General features: G+C 37.4%; 1 protein-coding gene across 4 annotated transcripts in view; it reads right to left on the bottom strand.

Annotated features, from left to right (window-relative positions):
• The window catches only part of ARHGAP20 (Rho GTPase activating protein 20), a 190,192-nt gene that overhangs the window by 152,652 nt on the left and 12,934 nt on the right, over nucleotides 1–24,606 (bottom strand). For all 4 annotated transcript variants that reach the window (XM_070473609.1, XM_020869998.2, XM_070473608.1 and 1 more), the window contains exon 2: nucleotides 16,399–16,481. In XM_070473609.1, the coding sequence (XP_070329710.1) occupies nucleotides 16,399–16,478 (80 nt within the window). In that variant the 5' untranslated portion in view covers nucleotides 16,479–16,481. The remainder of the gene's footprint in view (nucleotides 1–16,398; nucleotides 16,482–24,606) is intronic.

Genomic DNA, 24,606 nt, shown 5'->3' with positions numbered 1-24,606 from the left:
TGCTGCCACCACCACTACTACTACTTACTACTACATAGCCTTCAAACATAAAAGCACTGATTATATGCTGGATACTACATTAAGAGCTTGACATATATAATATTCATTTAGTTTCTCTTACAACCTTTTGTTGCTGTTCAGTCACTCAGCCACGTCCGACTCTTTGTGACTCCATGAACTGTAGCACGCCAGGCTTCCCTGTCCATCACCATCTCCTGGAACTTGCTCAAACTCACATGCATTGAGTGAGTGATGACATCTCATCCTCTGTCGTTCCCTTCTCCTCCTGCCTTCAATCTTTCCCAGCATCAGCGTGTTTTCCAATTAGTCAGTTCTTTGCATCAGGTGGCCAAAGTGTTGGAATCAGTGACAGATTTTATTTTCTTGGGCTCCAAAATCACTGTGGACAGTGACTGCAGCCATGAAAGTAGAAGATGGCTGTTCCTTGGCAGAAAACCTACGAGAAACCTAAACAGCATAACAAAAGCAGAAACATCACTTTGCCAACAAAGGTTCACACAGTCAAAGCTATGGTTTTTCCAGTAGTCATATATGGATGTGAGAGTTGGTCCACAGGCTGAGCACTGAAGCATTGGTACTTTTGAACTGTGGTGATGGAGAAGACCCTCGAGAGCCCCTTGGACTGAAAGGAGATCAAAGCAGTCAATCCTAAAGGACATCAATTCTGAATATTCATTGGAAGGACTGTTGCTAAAGCTCCAATACTTTGGTCACCTGATGCAAACAGCCGACCTATTGGAAAAGACCCTGATGCTGGGAAAGACTGAAGGCAGGAGGAGAACGGGGCAGCAGAAGTTGAGGTGGTTCGCATCACTGGTTCAATGGACAGGAAACTGAGCAAACTCTGGGAGATAGCGGAGGATAGAGAAGCCTGCAATCCCACTCCATGGGATCACAAGGAGTTGGATACGACTTAGCAACTGAACAGCAACAACAACAAATTCTAATTAACAAACTTGACTTTATTGGATATTTCAAGAGGTTTAAAGCTTGAGAAAGAAATTATCTAAGGGAAAGAAAAAGGCAACTAATAATAACTAAGTCAATCTAAACGTTTCCCTTATTTTCTCATTTCATATTCTAAGCATTAGATTCATATTTAATAGAGGAAGACATTGAGACTCAGAGATTAGGTAATTTATTTAAGGTCACACAGACAATCAGGATGGAAAGTCAGCATTTGAATGTAGCAAAGCCCAAGCACTTTCTGCTGCATCGTAACATCTCCTTGGCATGACCTTTCTCTCCAATCAGCAGCAGCACCAGAGATTTAAAAGGTAATATATGTCAAGTACCCAGTACAAAGTCTTGCAAACAGTACACACACAATGAATTGATTTGGAGGTAAGAATCGTTCTCCATGCTTAGTTGCTCAGTCGTGTCCAACTCTTTGCAAACCTTTGGACTGCAGTCCACCAGGATCCTCTATCCATGGGAGTTCTCAGGCAAGAAAAAATTTTCATGCAAGAATATTGCATGCAAAAAATTTTTCAGGCCATTTCCTTCTCCAGGGGTTCTTTCCAATCCAGGGATCAAACATAAGTCTCCTGCATTGCAGGCAGCTTCTTTACCTGCTGAGCCATCAGGAAGCTGGAGGTAAGGATAGATATAGGTGAATACTAACTTGAAAGCACTAACAGACTGTAACTTAAAAGAAAAATCGGTATATTTTCACACAATTTCCATAAGGAGGGTCTAATACCATATCAAAACAAAGAATTTCTGAAAGAAAAGTTTGTATGACATGAATTTATGCCTAAATAGAGTATCTCACAGAGTACCAGCTGAGAGCTGACAAGAGTCCCTGACCATAGGAAAGGGATATATGGATCCATGCAAAACCCGGTAGGATGAAGGAGGGAAAAAGAGAAGGAGAGTAAGTGGGACTGAAGAGCAGGGGAGGGATCCCCTCATCAGAGCAACAGTTCAGGACAGAGGGGAGGCATTTGATGCTGCTGAAGGTGGAGCAGCTGATCTACGGCAGCGAGGGAGAACTACACAGACTACCTGTACCACAGCCCAGAGTAGCCTGGACAGCGACACATCCTCCAGGATGCATGGTGGCTGGGAGCTGGAGCACAGGGCTTGGGGAGCAATCTTAGGGCGAGATTGTTGACTCCCTGTTGACTGCAGGGAGATGGCCTGCAAGAACATGAGGGAGAAGACTGCAGCAGGGAGTGCCTTTCAAGGGCAGCTGGACAGCCGAGGAGGCAGGGTGATACTGCTGAGTCATGCACAGGGCCTACGGCCATCACTGTAACCTCTCTGTCTCCCTACTTGCCACACTGGGCAGCTGATCAATAGAGAAAAACCACACAGAGTGGTCCTCTGAGTGCCTGACGTGCTGAGCAATAAAGACCCTGGCCAGAAGGGCCCTGTGAGTGCCTGCTGCACCGAGCAACAGGGAAGGACCCCAGCCAGTAGGGTCTGTGAGCACCTGCCGTGCCAAGCACCAGAAGAGGCCCAGCCAGGGAAGCCCTCTGAACGCTGCCAGAGGCTAGAAAAAGTCTCTAAGTGCCCTATCTCCTGTGCCTCTGGTTGCTGGCTTCCCTGAACATCTGGTACTGCCAGGAGTCCTGTGATCCAAGCAGCTGCACCACCTCCATGCCTGGTCCTCACTAGGGGAGAGCTGCCAGAGGCTAAAAAACTCCTAATAATGCCACATCCCCTGCGTCCGTGGCCGCTGGCTCCCCTATGTATCTGGTGCTGCCAGGATCCCCGTGATCCAAGCAGCTGCATCACCTCCATGCCTGGTCCTCTTCAGGGCAGAACCGAGTCCTCTCGGGCAGCCGCAGGAGCAAACTCCTGTGGATGACTACATGCAGAGGTGAGCATAAAACCATGACTGAGCTCCACGGCAAAGAGGCTAAGGAGGAGGATCTGAAACCTTTCCACCAGCCGCACAAGCTGCAGAGTAAGTCCACACAACCAGCTAGGCAGACTCTGCGTCTATGGGATATATAAAAGGACAGTGAGTGTTCACACAAAAGAGAGAGCCCTCGCTCTGGCAACTGAGGACAATGGATGAGGCAGGTACACACAGGAGCAGGGTCAGATTAGAGTCTGAGCTGTTCCCACAGCAGGTCCAGAGAACTGCTCAGTACTAGAGAGCCTCCTGGGAGGTGGACGTGGAACTACAAATCTGCATACATTTTTCTCTAATTTTTCTTTCACTCCCCTGGCTTTTTTCTTCCTTCTTTTCTTTTTCATATTGTTCTCATGTAATTTCTTTATTATTACTTTAATTTTTATTTATTATAACGTACTTTTTTTCCACTTTCAAAACATCTTATTTTTAAATAAATTCATTTTATTTTTTTGTTACTTTTACAGTCTTCATTGTTCTCTTCTCTCTTGACTCATTTTTATTCTTTTTTTCTTTACTCTCTCTCCTTTTCCCTTTGTAAGTGTGTGAATTTCTTTGGGAGCTCCTGACTATTAAGTGTTGCTCTCACCATTAGTCCTGGGGTTTTGTCTTCTGTGCTGTGAGGCTTGCGAAGTTTTGGTGCTGCAGGCAGGACAAGGTCTAACCAGCACTCAGCCTAGAAGTCCAGAATCACTCCAACCTAGGCTTAGACGAGTAGTGAGGTAACCTTTCACTTTTCATGTGCCTTCCCTACCCCTGAGGTAGGAGACCTGAGTCCAGGACTTTGGACCACAAGAGAATTTCCAATCCCATGGAACATTAATCAACAAAAGCTCTCCCAAAGGCCTCCATCTAATGCTGACAGCAAAGCCCACCCAAAGGCCAGCAAGCTCCAGTGCCAGACATCTTATGCCAAAACATTAGCAAGACAGAAACAGAACACTGTCCATTAGTAGAAAGGCTGCCTAAAGCCACATGAAGCCCATAGACACCTCAAAACATACTATCGGACATGCACTTCAGAGACAAGATCCAGCTCCACCCACCAGACCACAGTCACAAGTCCTCCCACCCATGACACTGGTCCAACCCCACTCACAGGGGACAGACTCCAGAATTAAGAGGAACTACGACTCTTCAGGCTGCAGAAAGGAGGTTTCAAACACAGTAAATTAAACAAAATGAAAAGACAGAGAAAGATGCAGTGGATGAAAAACACGGTAAAAACCCACAAGACCAAACAAATGAAGAGGAAATAAGCACTCGACCTGACAAAGAAATAAGAGTAACTATAGAAAGATGGACTAAAATCTTGGAAATGAAATGGAGGCACAGATAAATAGACTGGAAGCACAAGTCAGAAAGTTATAACAAATGTTTAACAAGGGACTAGAAGAATTAAGAATAGATAATAAACAATGAACAATACAATATCTGAGATTAAAAAATACACTAGAGGAGACCAATGGGCAGAGGGAACCAACAGGAGACTATCTGAGGCAGAAGAAGGGTAAGTATAGAAATAACTGAAGCAGAGCAGAATAAAGAAAAGAGAATAAAAATAATTGAGGACAGTCTCTGGGACCTCTGGGACATTAAACATAACAACATTTGAATCACAGGGGGCCCCAGCAGAAGAAGACAAAATGAAAGAGCATAAAAAAAAGTATTTGAGGAGATTATAGTAGAAAATTTGTCTAAAATGGGAAAGCTAATAAGACAACTAAGTCCAGGGAGCCCACAGAGTCTCATTCAGGATAAATCAAGGAGAAACACACCAAGACACATATTAATCAAACAAAAAAAATTTAAGCACAAAGAACAAACACTAAAAGCAGCAAGGGAAAAGCAACAAATAACATACAAGGGGATTATCATAAGGCGAAGAGCTGATCTCTCAATAGAAACTGTGCAGGCTGGAAGGAAGTGGCAGGATATACTTAAAGTGATGAAAGCAAAAAACTTACAGCCAAGATTACTCGAATACAGCAAGGACCTGCTTTAGATTTAAAGGAGAAATCAAAAGCTTTACAGACAAGCAAAAGTTAAGAGAATTCAGCACCACCAAACCAGTTTTATAACAAAGGTTAAAGGAACTTCTTTAGACAGGGAAACACAGCAGAAAGAAAAGGCCTACAAAAACAAACCTGAAACAATAAAGTAAATGGCAATAGGATCATGCATATCAGTAAGTACCTTAAATGTAAATGGACTAAATGCTCCATCCAAAAGACACAGATGGGCTGAATGGATACAAAAACAAAACCCCTATATATTCTGTCTATAAGAGACCCACCTCAGGCCTAGAGACACACACAGACTGAAAGTGAGGAATTAGAAAAAGATATACCATGCAAATGGAAATTTAAAAAAAAGTGGGAGCAGCAATACTCAGATAAAATAGATTTAAAATAAAGACTGTTACAAGAGACAAGGAAGGACTCTAAATAATGATCAAGTGATCAATCCAAGAAGATGATATAACAATTATAAATATATATGCTCCCAACATAGGAAAACCTCAATACTAATGCAAATGCTGACAACTATAAAAGGGCAAATTGACAATAACATGATAATAGTGGAGGACTTTTACACCCCACTGACACCAATGGACAGGTCTTCCAAACAGAAAATTAATAAGGAAACACAAGCTTTGAATGACACACTGGACCAGCTGGACCTAACTGATATCTACAGGGTATTTCATAAAAAAAACAAAAGATTTCACTTTTTTCTCAAGTGCACATAGGACTTTCACTAGGATAGATCACATCTTAGTTCATAAATAAAGCCTTATGAAATTTAAAAAAAAAACCACCCTGAAATCATTTCAAGGATCTTTTCTGACCACAACACTATAAGACTAGATATCAACTACAGGAAAAAAAGCAGGGAAAAAACACATGGAGGTTAAGCAATCAATTCTGAATAACCAACAGATCACTGAAGAATGCAAAAAAGAAATCAAAATATACTTTGAAAAAAATAACAGTGAAAGCACAACTCAAAACCTATCAGCTGCATTAAATGCAGTGCTATGGGGGAAGTTTATAGCAAGACAAGTCTACCTCAAGAAACAAGAAAAACATGGAATAAACAATCTAACCTTATATCAAAAGCAACTAGATAAAAAAGAATAAAACCCCAAAGTTAGCAGAAGGAAGGAAACCATAATTCAGAGCAAAATATAAACGAAAAAGAAGATCAAGGGGACAATAGTAAAGATCAATAAAACTAAAAGTTAGCTCTTTGAGAAGATGAACAAAACTGACAAACTGTTAGCCAGATTCATCAAGGAAAAAAGGCAGAAGACTCAAATCAATAAAATTATAAATGAACAAAGAAAAGTTACATCAGACAACACAGAAATACAAAGGATCATAAAAGACTACTATGAAAAACTATATGCCAATAAAATGGATCACCTGGAAGAAATGGACAAATTCTTAGAGAGCATAACATTCTAAAATTGAAACAGGAAGAAACAGAAAATATGAACAGACCAGTCATAGACACAAAAATTGAAACTGTAATTAAAAAAGCTTCCAACAAATAAAAGCCCAGTATTAGATGGCTTCACAGGCATATTCTACCAAGAGTTGAGAGAAGAGCTAACACCTATCCTACTCAAACTTTCAGAAAATTGCAGTGGAAGGAAAGTTCCAAAACTCACTCTATGTGGTCACCATCACTCTGATACCAAAACCAAACAAATATGTCACAAAAAGGAAAATTACAGGTCAATATCACTGATGAGCACAGATGCAAAAGATCCTCAACAAGCTTCCAGCAAACAGAATCCAACAACACATTAAAAAGATCATATATCATCATCAAATAGGTTTTTATCCCAGGGATGCAAGGATTCTTGAATACACACAGATCAATCACTATGATACATCATATTAACAAATTAAAGATAAAAATCATATGATCATCTCAATAAATGCAGAGAAAACATTTGACAAAATTCCAACACTCATTTATAACAAAAACTCTCCAGAAAGTAGGCATACAAGGAACACGCCTCAACATGATAAAGGCCACAGATGACAAACCCACAGCAAATATTATTCTCAATAGTGAAAACCTGAAATCATTTCCTCTAAAATCAGAAACAAGACAAGGGTGCCTACTCTCACCAATATTATTCAACATAGTTTTGGAAGTCCTAGCCACAGCAATCTAGAAGAAAAAGAAACAAAAGGAATTCAGATTGGGAAAGAAGTAAAACTCACTGTTTCAGATGACATCATTCTTTACAACAGAAAATGCTCAAGATGCCACCAGAAAATTATTAGCTCTCACAGCAGCAGCATCAATGAATACAGTAAAGTTGCAGGATGTAAAATTAATATACAGAAATCTGTTGCACTCTTATACACTGACAATGAAAAATAAGAAAGAGAAATTAAGGAAAGAATCCCAGTCACCATTTCAACAACAAAAATCAAACACTTAGGAATAAGTTTATCCAAAGAGACAAAATACCTGTATGCAAAAAACTATAAGACACTGATGAAAGAAATTAAAGATGACACAAACAGACAGATAGATATACCAGGTTCCTGGACAGGAAGAATCAATATTGTGAAAATGACTGTACTACCCAAAGCAATCTATAGATTTAATGCAATACCTATCTAACTACCAATGGTATTTTTCACAGAACTAGGACAAATAATTTCACAGTCTGTATGGAAATGCAAAAGACCCCACATATCCAAAGCAATCTAGAGAAAGAAGTATAGAACAGGAGGAATCTACCTTCCTGACTTTAGACTATATTACAAAGCTTGTCATTAAGATAATATGGTAGTGGCACAAAAATAGAAACATAGACCAACAGGATGAGATAGAAAGCTGAGAGATAAACCTATACTCCAATGGACATCTTGTCTTTGATAAATGTGCAAAAATATACAATGGAGAAAAGACAGTCTCTTCAAATAAGTGGTGCTAGAAAAACTGGGCATCTATGTGTAAAAGAATGAAGTTAGAATGCTTCCTAACACCATACACAAAAATCATATCAAAATGGATTAAAGACCTAAATGTAAGACAACAAACTATAAATCTCTTAGAGGAAAACTGAGGCCGAATACTCTTTGACATAAATCACTGCAAGATCCTCTGTAACCCACTTCCTAGAATAATGGAAATAAAAACAAAGAAAAATAAATTGGATCTAATTAAACTTAAAAGCATTTGCACAATGAAGGAAATTATAAGCAAAGTAAATAACAACCCTCAGAATGGGAGAAAATAATAGCAAGTGAAACAACTGACAACGGATTAATCTCAAAGATATATAAGCAGCTCACACAGCTCAATACCAGAAAAACAAATAGCATCATCAAAAAGTGGGCAGAAGACCTAAACAGATATTTCTCCAAAGAAGACACAAAGATGACTAAGAAACACATGAAAAGATTCTCAACATCACTATTAGAGAAATGCAAATCAAAACCACAACGAGGTACCATCTCACACCGGTCAGAATGGTTATTATCAAAAAGTCTACGAACATAAATGCTGGAGAGGGTGTGGAGAATAGGGAGCCCTCTTGCACTGTTGGTGGGAATGCAAATTGATACAGACACTATAGAGAACAGTATGGACAGTCCTTAAAAAAAGAATCTATGAATAAAACCATCATATGACCCAATAATCCCACTACTAGGAAACCATAATTGAAAAGACTCATGCACCTCAATGTTCATTGCAGCACTATTTACAATAGCTAGTGAATGTAAGTAACCTAGATGTCCAGTGACAGATGAATGGATAAAGAATTTGTGGTACATTTATACAATGGAATATTTCTTAGCCATAATAAGCAATGCATTTGACTCAGTTCTTATGAGGTGGATGAACCTAGAGCCTATTACACAGAGTGAAAAAACCTTCTCTTGAAAGACAAATATTGTATATTATTGGAATCATATATTATTGGAATGCATATACATATATATATGTACACACATGGAATCTAGAAAGATGGTACTGATGCAGCTATCCACAGGCCAGCAATGGTGATGCAGACACTGAGGACAGACTTTGGACACATGGGGGAAAGGAGAGGGTGGGGTGAATTGAGAGAGTAGCACTGAAACATCACACACCATATGTAAAATTAATATAGCCAGTGGGAATTTACTGTATGACATAGGGAGCTCAAATCTGGTGCTGACAATCTAGAGGGGTAGGATGGGGTGGGAGGTGGGAGGGAGGTTCATAAGAGAGGCGACACACTTGTGTCTATGACTGACTCATGTTGATATACAGCATAAACCAACACAAAACTGTAACGCAATCATCCTCTGTTAATAATAAATAGGTTAAAAAAATTAAGGTGTAACAGCTGCTAAATGAAATGATTCCATTAAACCCTCTGTGAATTACTGCTAAACTTTGGACAAAAAATTTATCACCTTTAAGTTATTAATTATTAAGATAACACCTTAATTAGAAGACAACAGTAGAAATACTAATGTTATACTGGTAAAGCAAAATCAAATATAGGTTTAAAGAAATATGAAGTGCTGTGATGGATCAATCTATTTCAAGAAATATGCAATGCTAATAAATAAAACACTCAATATCTTTGCTATCTATCCCCACACTCTATACAAATATTTTATATATTAACTCCCATGATGTTAATGCAAAGAGATGGTAAGGATTCTTTTTAGGTAGTAGAATTTTGTTGCATAAAATTTTACTTGAAGTAGGTGTGCTCAGCATAGACTTGAGAAATTTTCCTTGTTTTCTGGATATAAATCATAGAAAAGCAAAATTCCAGTCATGAAAACCTGAGTTATTCTTAACAGCTCTGAAAAGAGATTTATTTTATAAAACAATTCACTATAAAATTTCTTTAAAATATCAAACTCATTAATAATTAGTAAAATCTGATGATAAAACTTTTCAAGAGTGTATATTATATAAAGGACATGTTAAAAGGCTTTCTTGAAAGGTTACTATAATAGGATTTAATCTCTTAAAAAGAATGCAAGACTTGAAAAATACAAAGAACTAATTTATCTATATTAAAGCAAGAATTTAAACATTACAGAAAGAAAATTCAAATTTTAATTACACTTGCATAGACAAAGGTTTAGAAGTATATACAAAGGATTAATCATGGTTACCCCCAGGGATGGAGTGGGGACGTTGCTTTTGGTTTTTTAATGTTCACACTACTTTATAAGAAATACGTACTACAATTCTGTACTTTCTTAAAATTTTGGTTCAGTATTCCCTTTTTAAAAGTATTCTTGTAAGAACGGATTTTTTGGTAGCCTACTGTAGGTAGTTTTCCATCAAGAGTGTATCAGAATCAACTATGAAGAGTTTACGAAAAGGATGTAGATGCCTGGGTCCCACTGCAGAACGCTGACTTAAAAAGCTTCACAAACCAGCAGACTAGCAGACCTTCAAGGTTCTTTCTAATCCTGAGATTACACTGCTGCTATGCTAAGTCGCTTCAGTTGTGTCCAACTCTTTGTGACCCTAAGGACCATAGCTGATCGGGCTCCTATGTCTACGGGATTCTCCAGGCAAGAACACTTGAGTGGGTTGCCATTTCCTCCTTCAAGGGATTATACTACTTACACAAATTTCATACACATTCAACACCCAATAGCTGTGTTTTTTTTTTTTTTTTTTTTTTGCTGCACATATTAGCCACTCAATACTATGCAGTGTAAAAAGTACTATAAGATAGGTCCTATTACCCAGAACTAGACACTCACATTACTGATCAAGAGAAACTCACAAGAAATAAACTGAAGATTAAAACATATCCAACTTCAACTTATATATACTTCTTCCCCTATGGTTATTTTGACAAAACCCATCATGTTTTCTCATTTCTGAGGCAGGAATCTGGGGAACTAACTCTAATATAAGCACCAGTTACCGCAGAGGTGATGGGGAGGCAGGAGTGGGCAAGGACATGTTTGTATATTATCCTATTGGTTCTCTAACCCAAAACAACCCCACTAAGTCAGTAAGTGTAATTTTTTCCTCTAACCTAGTATTTTCTCCTTATCAGTGATTCTCAACCCTATAAGATCCAATGTCCCTTTGTTATATAAAGGACAAATGTATACATCAGTACATTTATTTCAATTTCTCCATTTCTATCATGAAATAAAATTCACACATATTTAACAGAATTTCAAAAGTGTCAGTATAATATCTTAACAGTAATATAAAGGAAAATGAAAGTAATTAATGATAAATTATATATTTCAATATGTATATGCTCATTCATGACTACATTAAAAGACAATGAAATAGTCAAGGGTGTACATCTACTTATAATGAATATATTTAGATTTAAGATAGGTAGAATAAGAAACCATTCTATGCAACAAGTTCAAGAAAATGACATAAAGTCAAGTGACTTTCTGAAATGATTCCAAACAGTACAAAGTACACTTACCTCTTGGTAAGCAAGGTAGCTACATTTCTGAAACATTTAGTGCTAATAAATCTACAAAAGAGAATATAAATACTTTGCATTTATATACAGAGTTAGGTTATAGGTATAGGTAATTTTATAGTCCCCCCCAACCCTGCTTCACAAATATGTCATATACAAGACATTCAAGAACTATGCAGGAGTCATATAATTGTTATACAGGATGTCCTATGCATTACATGATATCTAGCATCTCTGGCAACTGCCCCTTAAAACATTAAGACAAATTCAAATGCTTCAAAAAATCCGAAGTGTCCCCTGGAGGGTAATACCACTCTATTGAGAACCCCTGGTCTATATAAACTTTCAGTACCTACATGCATACTGTTGCATATTCTCACCCTGGGTTAGACGGTAGGTGTGCCACTATTTGACCCCTGATTTAGAGCTAAAGCTTCTCTGATATAAATAAGGGATATTTTTAATTGAAGAGCCTAACACACATCCATTGCAGGACCTTCCAACAAAAATTTTACCTAAAATTGTTTATTTTTTAAAAAGTGGTTAAATAAAGCTATTTTTTTTAACAAATATAGCAGAATTAAAGACAGCTTCTGCCTTTTCTCTCTACCTCCCCTAAAAAAATTCTCTTGAATTTTGAATTTTTTTTTTTAGGTAATTAAAGTAAAACTGTGAAGATACAATCATTCTTTATTTAACCCACCACTAATGCAAAGATGAAAGTCGCTCAGTCGTGTCCAACTCTTTGCGACCCCATGGACTGTACAGTCCGTGGAATTCTCCAGGGGATCTTCCCAATCCAGGGATTGAACCCAAGTCTCTCACATTGCAGGCAGATTCGTTATCAGCTGAGCCACAAGAGAAGTCCAAGAATACTGGAGTAGATAGCCTATCCCTTCTCTGGCAGATCTTCCCAATCCAGGAATCCAACCAGGGTCTCCTGCATTGCAGGTGGATTCTTCACCAACTGAGCTATCAGAGAAGCCCCAACCCAAAGATATATAATTGCAAATAATCCAAAAGCCATTTTTATGTGCCACTAAAGTGTATTTCTCTACTATTCATTGGCAGAATATCTTCCTAATTAAATTTTGATTAGGCATCTATTAAAAGTAATTTACGTTTTCTGATCAATCCAATGACTAAAGAGTGTGTCATCTTAGGGCAGCCAGGGATGCTGCTTGAGTCTGACAACTTGCTGAGTACTAAGGGGAGACTGGGGCTCCCCTGGTGACTTACACAGTAAAGGATCTGTCTTCAATGCAGGAGACCTAGGTTTGATCCCTTGGTTGGGAAGATTCTCTGGAGAAGGGAATGGCTACCCACTCCAGTATTCTTCCCTGGAGAATTCCATGGACAGAGGAGACTCTTGGGCTATAATCCATGGAGTAAGAAAGTCAGACACAATGGAGTGATTAATTAAAAAAAGAAAAAAAAGGACACTGACCTAAGTATTTTGAAAGTTTCACTCATTGCATTTGGCTGTATAATTTATTTTGGACCATCAAAAAATTCCAAGCCATTCTTCAATACAGGCAAATCAATCAATGTGATACACCATATTAACAAATTGAAAGATAAAAACCATATGATAATCTCCATAGATGCAGAAAAAGCCTCTGACAAAATTCAGCACCCTTTTATGATTAAAACTCTTCAAAAAATGGGCACAGAAGGAACCTACCTCAACATACTAAAGGCCATATATGATAAGCCTACAGGAAACATTCTTCTCAATGGTGAAAAACTGAAAGCATTCCCCCTAAGATCAGGAACAAGACAAGGGTGTCCACTCTCACCACTATTATTCAACATCATTTTGGAAGTCTTAGCTACAGCAATCAGAGAAGAAAAAGAAATGAAGGGAATCCAGAACAGAAAAGAAGAAGTAAAGCTCTCACTGTTAACAGATGACATGATACTGAACACAGAAACCTTACAGATACGATTAGAAAATTACTAGAGCTAACCAGTGAAGTTCACAAAGTCACAGGATACAAAATCAATGTGCAGAAATCACTTGCATTCCTATATACTAACAATGAAAAATCAGAAAGAGAAATTAAGGAATCAATCCCATTAACCATGGCAACAAAAAGAATAAAATATTTAGGAATAAACCTACCTAAGGAGAAAAAAGAAAGTATAAAGAAAGTTTTAAGACACTGATGAAAAAAATAAAAGATGATATAAACAGATGGAGAGATATTTCATGTCCCTAGGCAGGAAGAATCAATATTGTGAAAATGACTATACTACTAAATGCAATCTACAGATTCAATGTGATCCCTACCAAATTACAAACAGCATTTTTTCACAGAACTAGAATGAAAAATTGCACAATTCATATGGAAATATGAAAGACACCTAATAGCCAAAGCAGTCTTGAGAAAGAATGAAGCTGGAGGAATCAACCTTCCTGAGTTCAGATTATATTACAAAGCTACAATCATCAAGACAGTGTGGTACTGGCACAAAAACAGAAATATAGACCAAAGGAACAAGATAGAAAGCCTAGAAATAAACCCACACACCTATGGGTACCTTGTTTTCGACAAAGGAGGCAAAAATATACAATGGGGCAAAGACAGCCTCTTCAACAAGTGGTGCTGGGAAAACTGGACAGTTACATGTAAAAGAATGAAATTAGAACACCTCCTAAAACCACACACAAATGTAAACTCAAAATGGATTAAAGACCTAAATGTAAGACCAGAAACTTTAAAACTCTTAGAGGAAAGTATAGGCAGAACACTCGATGACATAAATCAAAGTAATATCCTCTCTGACCCACCTCCTAGAGTAAGGGAAATAAAAACAATGGAAATAAAAACAAAAGTAAACAAGTGGGACCTAATTAAACTTAAAAGTTTTTGTATAGTAAAGGAAACTATAAACAAAGTGAAAAGACAACCCTCAGAATGGGGGAAAATAATAGCAATTGAAACAACCGACAAAGGATTAATTTCCAAAATATCCAAGCGCTCATACAACTCAATACCAGGAAAACAAACAACCCAATCAAAAAGTGGGAAAAAGACCTAAACAGACATTTCTCCAAAGAAGACATACAGATGGCTAACAAACACAAGAAAAGACGCTCAACATTGCTCATTATTCAGTTCAGTTCAGTTCAGTCTCTCAGTCGTGTCCGACTCTTTTTGACCCCATGAATCGCAGCACGCCAGGCCTCCTGTCCATCACTAACTCCCAGAGTTTACTTAAATTCATACCCATCAAGTCAGTGATGCCATCCAGCCATCTCATCCTCTGTCGTCCCCTTCTCCTCCTGCCCCCAATCCCTCCCAGCATCAGGGTCATTATTAGAGAAATGCAAATCAAAACTACAATGAGGTATCACTTCACACTGGTCAGAATAACCATCATCAAAAGTCTATAAACAATAAATGCTAGAGAGGGTTTGGAGAAAAGGGAACACTCTTGCACCATTGGTGGGAATGTAAATTGATACAGCCACTATGGAAGACAGTATGGAGATTCCTTAAAGAACTAGGAATAAAACCACCATATGATCCAGAAATCCCACTCCTAGACATATACCCTTAGGAAAGCAAAATTGAAAAACACACATGTACTCCAATGTTCACTGCAGCACTATATACAACAGGTAGAACATGGAAGCAACTTAGAGGTCCATCGACAGATGAATGGATAAAGAACATATGTGGGACATATACACAATGGAATATTACTCAGCCATAAAAAGGAACACATTTGAGTCAGAAATTCATTTGACTCTAATGAGGTGGATGAACCTAGAGCCTATTGTACAGAGTGAAGTGAGTCAGAAAGAGAAAGATAAATATTGTAATCTAACACATATATATGTAATCTATAAAGATGGTACTGATGAATTTATTCACAAGGCAGCAATGGGGAAACAGACCTAGAGAGCAGATTTATGGACACTGGGAAAGGGGAGGAGAGGGTGAGATGTGTGGAAAGAGTAACATGGAAACTTACATTACCACATGTAAAATAGACAGCCAACGGGGATTTGCTGTATGTCTCAGGGAACTCAAACAGGGACTCTGTATCAACCTAGAGGGTGGGATGGGGAGGGAGATGGGAGGGAGGTTCAACAGGGAGGGGACGTATGCATACCTATAGCAGATTCATGTTGATATTTGACAGAAAAAACCAAAATCCTATAAAGCAACTATCCTTCAATTAAAAAATAAATTTTTAAAAAATGTAAAACAATGCCATGCCTTCACACAGATTTCATGTTAAACCAGTACACCATTCATAGAAATATCAGATATATCTTCACCTTTAGAAAGGTGATAAAGACCAGACCTTACATAAAAGGATTCATGTATTAGTAGAAAAGCATTGCTGGATTCCCTTGAACATAAAAGGCTCTGAGTTAAAATGTCATTAAGAATTATTGAATAAATTAGTGACTGAAAAGCCATTCAATTTCTACATATTACAGAAAACTCTTACAATGTCCACAGAAATAGTATTTAGCTTCAATAGGTGAAATGGTCATTTCAGTAGACATTTAGCCTGTTTTTCCACTTCAAATTTCATTAATTAATCACTAATTACTCTAACCAATAATGTCTAAAAGCAATTCAGCACTCAATCTTTTATTAATCTTTATCTTTCTTCATGTCTAAAATTCCTAAAAATCTGCCTTTTACCTTTGCATTGGCATCACCTTATGATAAAAAGTAAGCAAAAGTTTGTGTATAACCAAACATGTACAGTGGTTAAAATAACTCATATTTAGTATTCTGATTTGTAATTGTTTCTAAAAATAAAACTTTTACAATATGTGGAACATGCATGTTTGTGTACCACTGGATGTAAGATTCACTTTTGAATCAATTTTAAAGAAACAGATCACCAGCTCTCAAAAGGCTTTACATTTCTTACAAAGAATAGGTCTCATTAAGTAAACTCAGAACAGAAGTCATGTTTTCCATTATTTAACAGAGAATTCTTGTCCTGATAAGAAGCAAACAAACCATACACATAAAAGAAAGGCGGCAGATACCAAATGAGTAGTACAAAGCTTCCCACTTACTTGGTACTGGGCCGCTTTTGCAGGGCTTTATCCAGGATAAGAGATGGAGCACTCCTCCTCCTTTCTGCTAGTGTTTTCATTTTCTGTTGAGGGGAAAAAACACACAATGAAGATCACGTGGCTTATACAGCCAGTAAATAACAATTTTCAATCCAACTCAGCAAGTTTTGTATGCCTATGCTTGCCTATCAAGAAGTGTGCAATTTTATTATGGAAATAAAATAATAACATCTAAACTAACATAGTAAATGTCAAAAAGTATTTCTTATGGTCAGAGAATAAGGAGATTAAATATTGACGAGAGTATTTGAGAAAACAGCATCACAACCATCATCGTCAACTGCAGTTTTATTGCTTATTACATGCCAGGCCCCATGCCAAAGACAGGACTGGATTACTTTATCCTCCAAAATGCCATGAGAGTAGCTGATAGCGCTCTTTCATTGGCAGGGTAGGCCCCCAAACCGGGCTTTAGTGAAAGACAGAATTTGAAAAGACAAAGTAAAGGGAAAAAATAAGTAGTTAAAGCACAAGATGGAGACTAGATTTTTACACATTTACTAGACATTTAAACTTAAATATTTACACATTTAGGAATCTGTTCTTCAAAATAGTTTTTTTGTTTATTGTAACTTAAAAAAAAGAATTTTTTTTTCTTTTCTAAGTGCTATCTAAATATAGGATTAATTGGATAATTCATTCAGTACTGTGTTCTACAGGACCTAAACTTTGTGGTGAGGTTTTATTCAATTTGAATTATCTAGATAATTACTCTCTAAATTTTCAGTCTTATAGATTTATCACCTCAAGAAAGAGTCCAAGGGTGAGCCACTGGACATAAATGTGTAAAATTTACAATTTAGTCACAAACAGCCGTGAATGAAGTTCAGGCTGTGTTACCAAAGCATCCTTCCTGCCCTGCCCTCTCACCCTTTCCTGGCCAGAAGTCTCACCCTCTACCTGAGGAGACCTAGGCCAGCCACGTTTGGGACTGGGAACTGCTCTAAGAAAAAACACATAAAACCAAGTAGCTCCATGTCTCATTACATGATTCACAAAGGAACTGCTTCTTAACTAATAACATGTAGATCACCCTAAGGAAGAGAAGAAAAATCATCCTGTGAAAAGGGGACACTGGACTTCTTTGGCACAACTTTTTCCCCCTCAATTCACCATGCCCCCACGGATCTCTCTCCAATCACTGTTGTCAGCAGGGTCATGGCCTCAGTGTTGCTATTCCCTGCATTAATCCTTTGGCGCACATGTGAAGACAAAATGCCCTAATCTCCTTGGTATAGCTCAGACAATTGAAACAATCATATAAAACATTAATAAAGAATAGGAAACAAACGGGTAAGAAATACAGAATACCATACTTATCCATCAGGAGACTGAATCAGTCTCAGGGCAGGTTAAATTGCATAAATTTTTTAACATGATATATATTTGGTGCCTTCCTTCTGAAGAGAAAGCCACAGTTTTCATCAGATTCCCAGAGAATCCATAATCCCCCTGAACCCCAATGACTTTGAGAAACTACTTTATATATTATAGCTTGTAAGCTGTATCTTACTGTTTCCACTAGTCACATCTCCTGGGAACACGACTCTGAGGAATCTAGCAGCCCTGAGGCCAGTGTGAATGTAGAGGTTGCAGGGTGAAGGGAAGTTGGGTAGACAAGTATTACCAGTGGGCTGTTCCCATATGAAGAGTTTCAGTTCTGTAAGATTGGGTTGACGTTACTTAGAAAGGTGACAGTTCCTTACTATGTAGATTTTCTGCAGGATTCTGTTTTCACCTTCAGGTCTAGGTTTGATTCCTATTTCTTTTCTTGAATTTGAATCCTTTTATTCAGGATCTAGGTACTATGCTTTGAACTTTGAAATACTCCCAATCCTTTGAGCTTGACCTGGGCCCCTTACCCTTGGTCTGTTTCGACCTTGAGTTTCTGTCTAGCCTTTCTGAGTGAGGGGGTGCAGGGTGTGTGGAGGGGTGACATTCCTGCACCTATCTCCGCGGTCTTACTTCTGCTGCTCCTAATCCTCTGACACCACTCTCAGCAGATCCAAGTGCCTAAACAAGATCTTCATTAACATATGATTTCTAATTCTGAGCTCCTTGGCTTTCAGGCTTACAAAGAATTTGGAAAGGATTCAAAAGACAGCCATAAAAATGATTTAAAATGTGGAAAAAAGAAAAAAACCTAAGACAAGTTATAATGATCTGACAAGTTAAAATGATTCTTCATTTGGAAACAGTAAGTCTCCAAGGTAATGCAGAGTTATTATAGAGAGGATACCAAATGTCTTCCAAAGAAGATAAGGTGAAAAGCAATGTGGCTATACTGTAGACTGAGAATCCAGGTTGATCCTGGGCAGTGGGTTTATCAAGAAATTTATAAAAGCTGTGAAAGAAATTATGCACTAACGTCAAGGGGTTCAGAAACCCTCTAATATGGATTCTTTAGGGATCCATGGACTCCAGATTTGAAACTTTTTGGTATAAAGAAATCTTTCTGAGTGATGGCTATTAAACATGAGAATGGATAATTAAAAAAGAGTGACATTTTCTTCTGTAGATATGTTTCTAAAATAGTTTTTCATAGAGGTCTAATATAGCAGACTATTTGTACCTATTTGCATGCAGTAATTAGACTGTGTTTTCTTAGTTATGGGCTTCCCTGGTGGCTCAGCTGGTAAAGAACCCGCCTGCAATGCAGGAGACCTGGGTTGGATTCCTGGGTTGGGAAGAACCTGGAGAAGGGAATGGCTACCCACTCCAGTATTGTGGCCTGGAGGATTCCCTTAGGGTCGCAAGGAGTCGGGCTCAACTGAGCAACTTTCACTTTTCTTAGTTGTAAATTGGTAGATGTGTGACGAATCAAATGTGGGGTGTATCTACCTCATTTGGTGGACTCACATTTAGATACTGCAGTCAAACTACAGGCAAAATAATATTTGAAGTCCTATTGCGTGTACTGAGGCTCACTTCATTACTAATCAGATATGAAGCCTAAGGTAAATCACACACTCCTCTGGGTCTCCATTTCCTTATATAGAAAGTGAGAAAATCTGGACTACATAAGTCTCTTAGGTGACTTCTATTTCTGATATTCTCATGGTAAGTGTCTACCAAAGATTCACCCTGGATATGCAAGAAAATAAACATTATAGACACAATGAATTTAGAATTCATATGATTCATTTCTCTAAGTAATAAGAAGTCTTAAGAGTTGTCAATATAATGGGGATCTAGGTATTAATTCATTCAAAGTATGCATTTTTTTTTTTTTTTGCTCAAAAGTGTAGCAAAATAAAGAACCAATGGTGACTTCAAAAAAAATTCACTCATCTGTCAAAGAATCTGTTCTCGGGCAATAAAGACTTAGATTTCTTTTGTCTATTAACAACTGTGAAATAAAATACACAAAAATAGAAGGAGACTACTGATTCCTTTCTAATCTATAATAATACAAACTTTTCAGGACAGGTTGAAGCTATGGACATATCAGCACCAACAAATTTCCCAGTTGCTCAGCGACAGAGAAAACTACAATACTTTGCCTCACAGGAAACAAGCAGATAAGTTTAAAACAGTGTATATTTTCTTTGTGAGGTTAAAATAATAATCCACAGTATGGCTTTTCAGAATGCCTAAATGCTTTATATCTATATTGAGATTACATCACAAATATTAGACACTATTCTGAAAGTGAGTAGTTTTTAAAAGATAATCTTGTAAATTGATAAACATTAGGCAAAAAATCAACTGCATGAATCTTTTAGAAGTGATTTTCTTGACTTTGTACCAATTAATTAAGCCAAGGCTTAAGCAACCCAAAAAACTAAACAAGACTTTTACATAAGCTGAAAAACAAATTATGAAGTAGGATTTATTTGCTCCTCTGCTAGCAAATGGGAACAATGAGGAGGGGCTTGGACAGAGCTGTAAAAGGGAATTGTGATTAAATTTTAAAAACGGACGCCTATATACTAGTAGCCATTTATTAGGAAAGTATAACATGAACACTAAAGAGAAATTAAATCTTTGGTTTCCTAAGCTGCCCCCTCTGCAGCTATATTCAGTATTAGAGGCAAAAAACCTATTCTAAAAAAGAATAAGTGAATAGAGGTAAATGAAGATAAAAACCAAATGCCTATAATTAATTTTTCTATTTCAATAATAATACAAAACTATAGCAACATTACCAGCTAATCTGGAAGGTGCTTTCCACTTCAGTTCTTTAATTGGTTAGATGAACTAAATGTTGAATACCTGTGTTTCTAACTAACTTTATAGCTATGCCTCAATTAAAACACTTCACATTATAATTATCTATCTCTTTGAGAGCAAGGGCTATATCCAAGCATTCTCCCATCTTTCCAAACTTTGTCCTGTCTTTCAACAATTACTGAAATTCTTCTCTGTGGCAGGCCTATCCTTGCATTACTAGAGCCTAGTACAATACCTGGTACAAATTACATACTTAATAAATGGAGGTTTTCAGTGAATTTTAAAATGTACTCATTCTCCACATCTATGCTACTGTTTCCAACACACACAGAAAGGCAAACACACTCACTTAAAGGGGTTCTGTTGGAACACTGTCACTAGGAAATGTAAGCATCTGTATAGAACCGGATGGTGAGAGTCATCCTTGTAAGCAAACTGCAGCTTTTGACACAGTGCTGACATTTACACTGGACTTTGCTGGTGGCTCAGCTGGTAGCCTGCAATGTGGGAGACCTGGGTTCGATCCCTGGGTTGGGAAGATTCCCTGCAGAAGAGAAAGGTTACCCACTCCAGTATTCTGGCCTGGAGAATTCCATGGACTGTATAGTCTATGGGATTGCAAAGAGTTGGACACAAATGAGTGACTTTCACTGACATTTACATGATCATGGAGTTTCATGGTAAACATCTGTCATATAATAAAAGTTAATCATTTGCCAACAAATGTTGCTGGGACAACTGGATATCTACATGCAAAAGAATGAAGTTGGATTCATATCTTATACCATATATAAAAATTAACTCAAAATGGATCAACAATCTAAAAGAGGTGAAGCTATAAAAATGTTAGAAGAAAACACAGGCATAAATATCTGTGACCAAGTACTAGGTGATGGTTTCTTAGATATGACCCCAAAAGCACAAACAACAACAAAAATTAAATTGAGCATCATCAAAGTTAAAATTTCTATGCTTCAAAGGACATTATTAAGAAACTGAAAAAAAAAAGCCCACAGAATTGGAGGACATTTTTGCAAATCATATATCTGATAAGGAGTTTGTATCCAGAATATTTAAAGAACTGTTAAGACTCAATAAAATAGGCTAATTTAAAAATGGATCTGAATAGGAAGTTCTCTTAGGAAGATATAAACAGCCAAAAAGCACAAGAAAAGATGCTCAACATTGTCAGCCACCAGGAAAGCACAAATTAAAACTATGAAATACCACTTTATACTTATCAAGGTGAGTTAATATCTTATTATCAAGACAATATCTTCTTATTATCAAGATAATAAAAGGACAACGAGTGTAAAGATGTGGAGAAATTAAACTTATTCCACGGTTGGTAGGAATGTAAAATGGTGATGCTACCTCGGAAGTTCTGCAAATGGCTGAACAATGAGTTACCATACAATCCTGCAATTCCTCTTGGGTATGTAACCAAGAGAAATGAGAACATGTGTCCACACAAAAACATGTGCATGAATGCTCACAGCAACATTATTCATAACAGTCAAAAAGTAGAAACAACACCAATGTCCATCAACTGAAGACTGCATAAATAAAATGTGATATATTCATAAAATAGAATATTACTTGCCAATAAAAGAAGCAACGAATGTACAACATAGATGAATCTGAAAACATTATGCTAATTAAAAGAATTCAGTCCCAAAGGACCACAGTAAACTATATGACTCCATTTAAGGGAAATATTCAGAATAAACAAATCTATAGGAACTAAATGTAGGTTAGTGCTTGTCTGAGGTTTGGAGGATAAGAAAATTGGATTATAACACCTAAGGGGTACAGAATTTCTTTTTGTGGTCATGAAAATGCTCTAAAATTGTGATGGATGCACAACTCTAGGGATATACTTAAAGCCACTGAATATACACTCTTAAGTGACTGAACTGTATGCTATGTAAATTATATCTCAACAAAGCTCTTAAAATGAGTAAAACAAAAATGAACTACCAAACTACTAAACTACCGAGGTCTAGCCCAGCAAACTGGTTCATAGCCAGAAGCTATATTTTTCCTTGTTCATACAACAATCATCTGAAGTATAATACATGAAAATTACTTATTTTTTTTTGTTCAATACATTTTTGTACAAAATGTTTGAGTGGCTCTTCATTTGAATTCCTCAGAGACCTGAGGAATATGCCGACCTGCATACTGTGGTTTGCCACAGTTCCTCCCCTACTTCTCCAGTATTTTCATAGGAAATTCTCACCTTTATCTGAGAGTTAAAGGTGGTAAAGCAAGTAAGCCTGTGTAGGAATCTAAAGTTGCAAGCAGGTTATGGAAGAAAAAAGTTTTGTTCTTTTACTTTCAACAAGGCATAAAACACTGTTTATATAAAAACCTATATGTAGTCTTTCAGTGGAATTTTAACGTTGTATCAACCAGGAGACAAAAAACTATTTTTGGAATGGTGAAATCACTCTGAATCTGGTCATTCTTAGTTCTCAAAGAGATGTAAAGGGGGGAAAGCCTATCAAAAGAAAGGACCAGGATAAGAGAGTCACGTCAGGTGAGCTGTAATTTTTCATACTTTGTTTTGTTCCAGCCACTTTATGAAGGAAAAAATTCAAGCACTTCAGTCGAATTTAAGTCAAATTTGCTAAAGTCACTTTCAAATATTTAAAATTAGCATATTACTAAATTAAGGGCTTTGAGGAAAACTTTTAAGACTCTAAAGTTTCAAAGACAGAAAAAAAAATGCTTAATCAAATTTACAACTTAGTTTACTCAAATTCGACTCATCCTTTGTGGGTGATCTGTACAATTCAGTGAACAATGAGCTATTTCCTGTCTTCCCTACACTCCTGAATCATTAACTTGTGGAGACATATCCCAAAGACAGTGGCCCTGCAAGGCAAAAAGGAAGTTATTTCTACCCCTGCCCCTTGCTTCTAAATCCTATCATCACAAGGTTTCGACCACTGGACGAGCTAAAGCTTCCCACTATTGTCGCTTTGGTCAGCGATTAGTATGATATTCTATTTACTCATAATAATCCCAGCCAGAATCAGTTTGGGAATTTATTTAAAGCAAATGTCATCACAGAACAGACTACTATAAAGGGATATAATTTCTTTTTGAGATTAAGAAATGTTTTACTTTTGGCCATATTTCCTGTTTTTGTGAGATAAGCACTTTGAAATAAAATAAATATGAGATCTATGTAATGGAGAAGAATGGGCACTTGGCATTGAACCTAAACTCTGGATGCTGGTTCTGTCACTTCTCAGAGTCCTCTCTGTAAAATGACAAGAACTATTTGACCTATCACAAAGAATCAAATAAGATTTTATATGTGAAAGCCCTTTGACAGGGAAAGCACCACGACACTGTAACATGCAGAGTCAAGCTTCAGAGTGAGTAAGTACCGTATGTAATAAACATGAGGATAGTAGAACTCCCCTTCTACATTATTATTTGTTCCTCTCATATAGATATCTGAAGTACCACTATGGGCCTTCAAATTGACTGGACTTTCTTCTTTGACAAAGCCACCAGTTTCAAACTCAAGTCATGATTCCCTTTCAGCATCACCCTGGCGCATGCAAGTTCAATCACTGATGCTCTCTCCCTAGTAATCCTGATATGGGGCAGGGCGTCACTAAAATGTCACATCACAGTCCATAGGAAGTGCTGCTATTTCTACACCCATGCCACACTGTAACAGAGGGGTCCTCTGGTTGCTCCAGCGCTCATCCACCTGCATGAAGGCTAAGGGGCTGCTGTTGGAAAACTCTTCCTTGCAGCAAGCAACCTCTCACTTTCCTCCTGCAGAAGGGAAGGGTACAATGATCAAATCCAAAACCATAATGGTAAAAAAAACAAAACAAAACACCAGAGTGCATCAAATAAGAATAAAAACCAGGCCAAGGTCTGACCAGATTTAGATATACTATAGCATATTGAAGTCTACTATGAAAGCTGAGGTTCAAGACATTGACT

Source organism: Odocoileus virginianus, chromosome 10 (genome assembly GCF_023699985.2).
Source record: "Odocoileus virginianus isolate 20LAN1187 ecotype Illinois chromosome 10, Ovbor_1.2, whole genome shotgun sequence".
NCBI lineage: Eukaryota > Metazoa > Chordata > Mammalia > Artiodactyla > Cervidae > Odocoileus > Odocoileus virginianus.
Note: the sequence above shows the minus strand (reverse complement) of the source record. Positions and strands in the feature narration are given on the sequence as shown.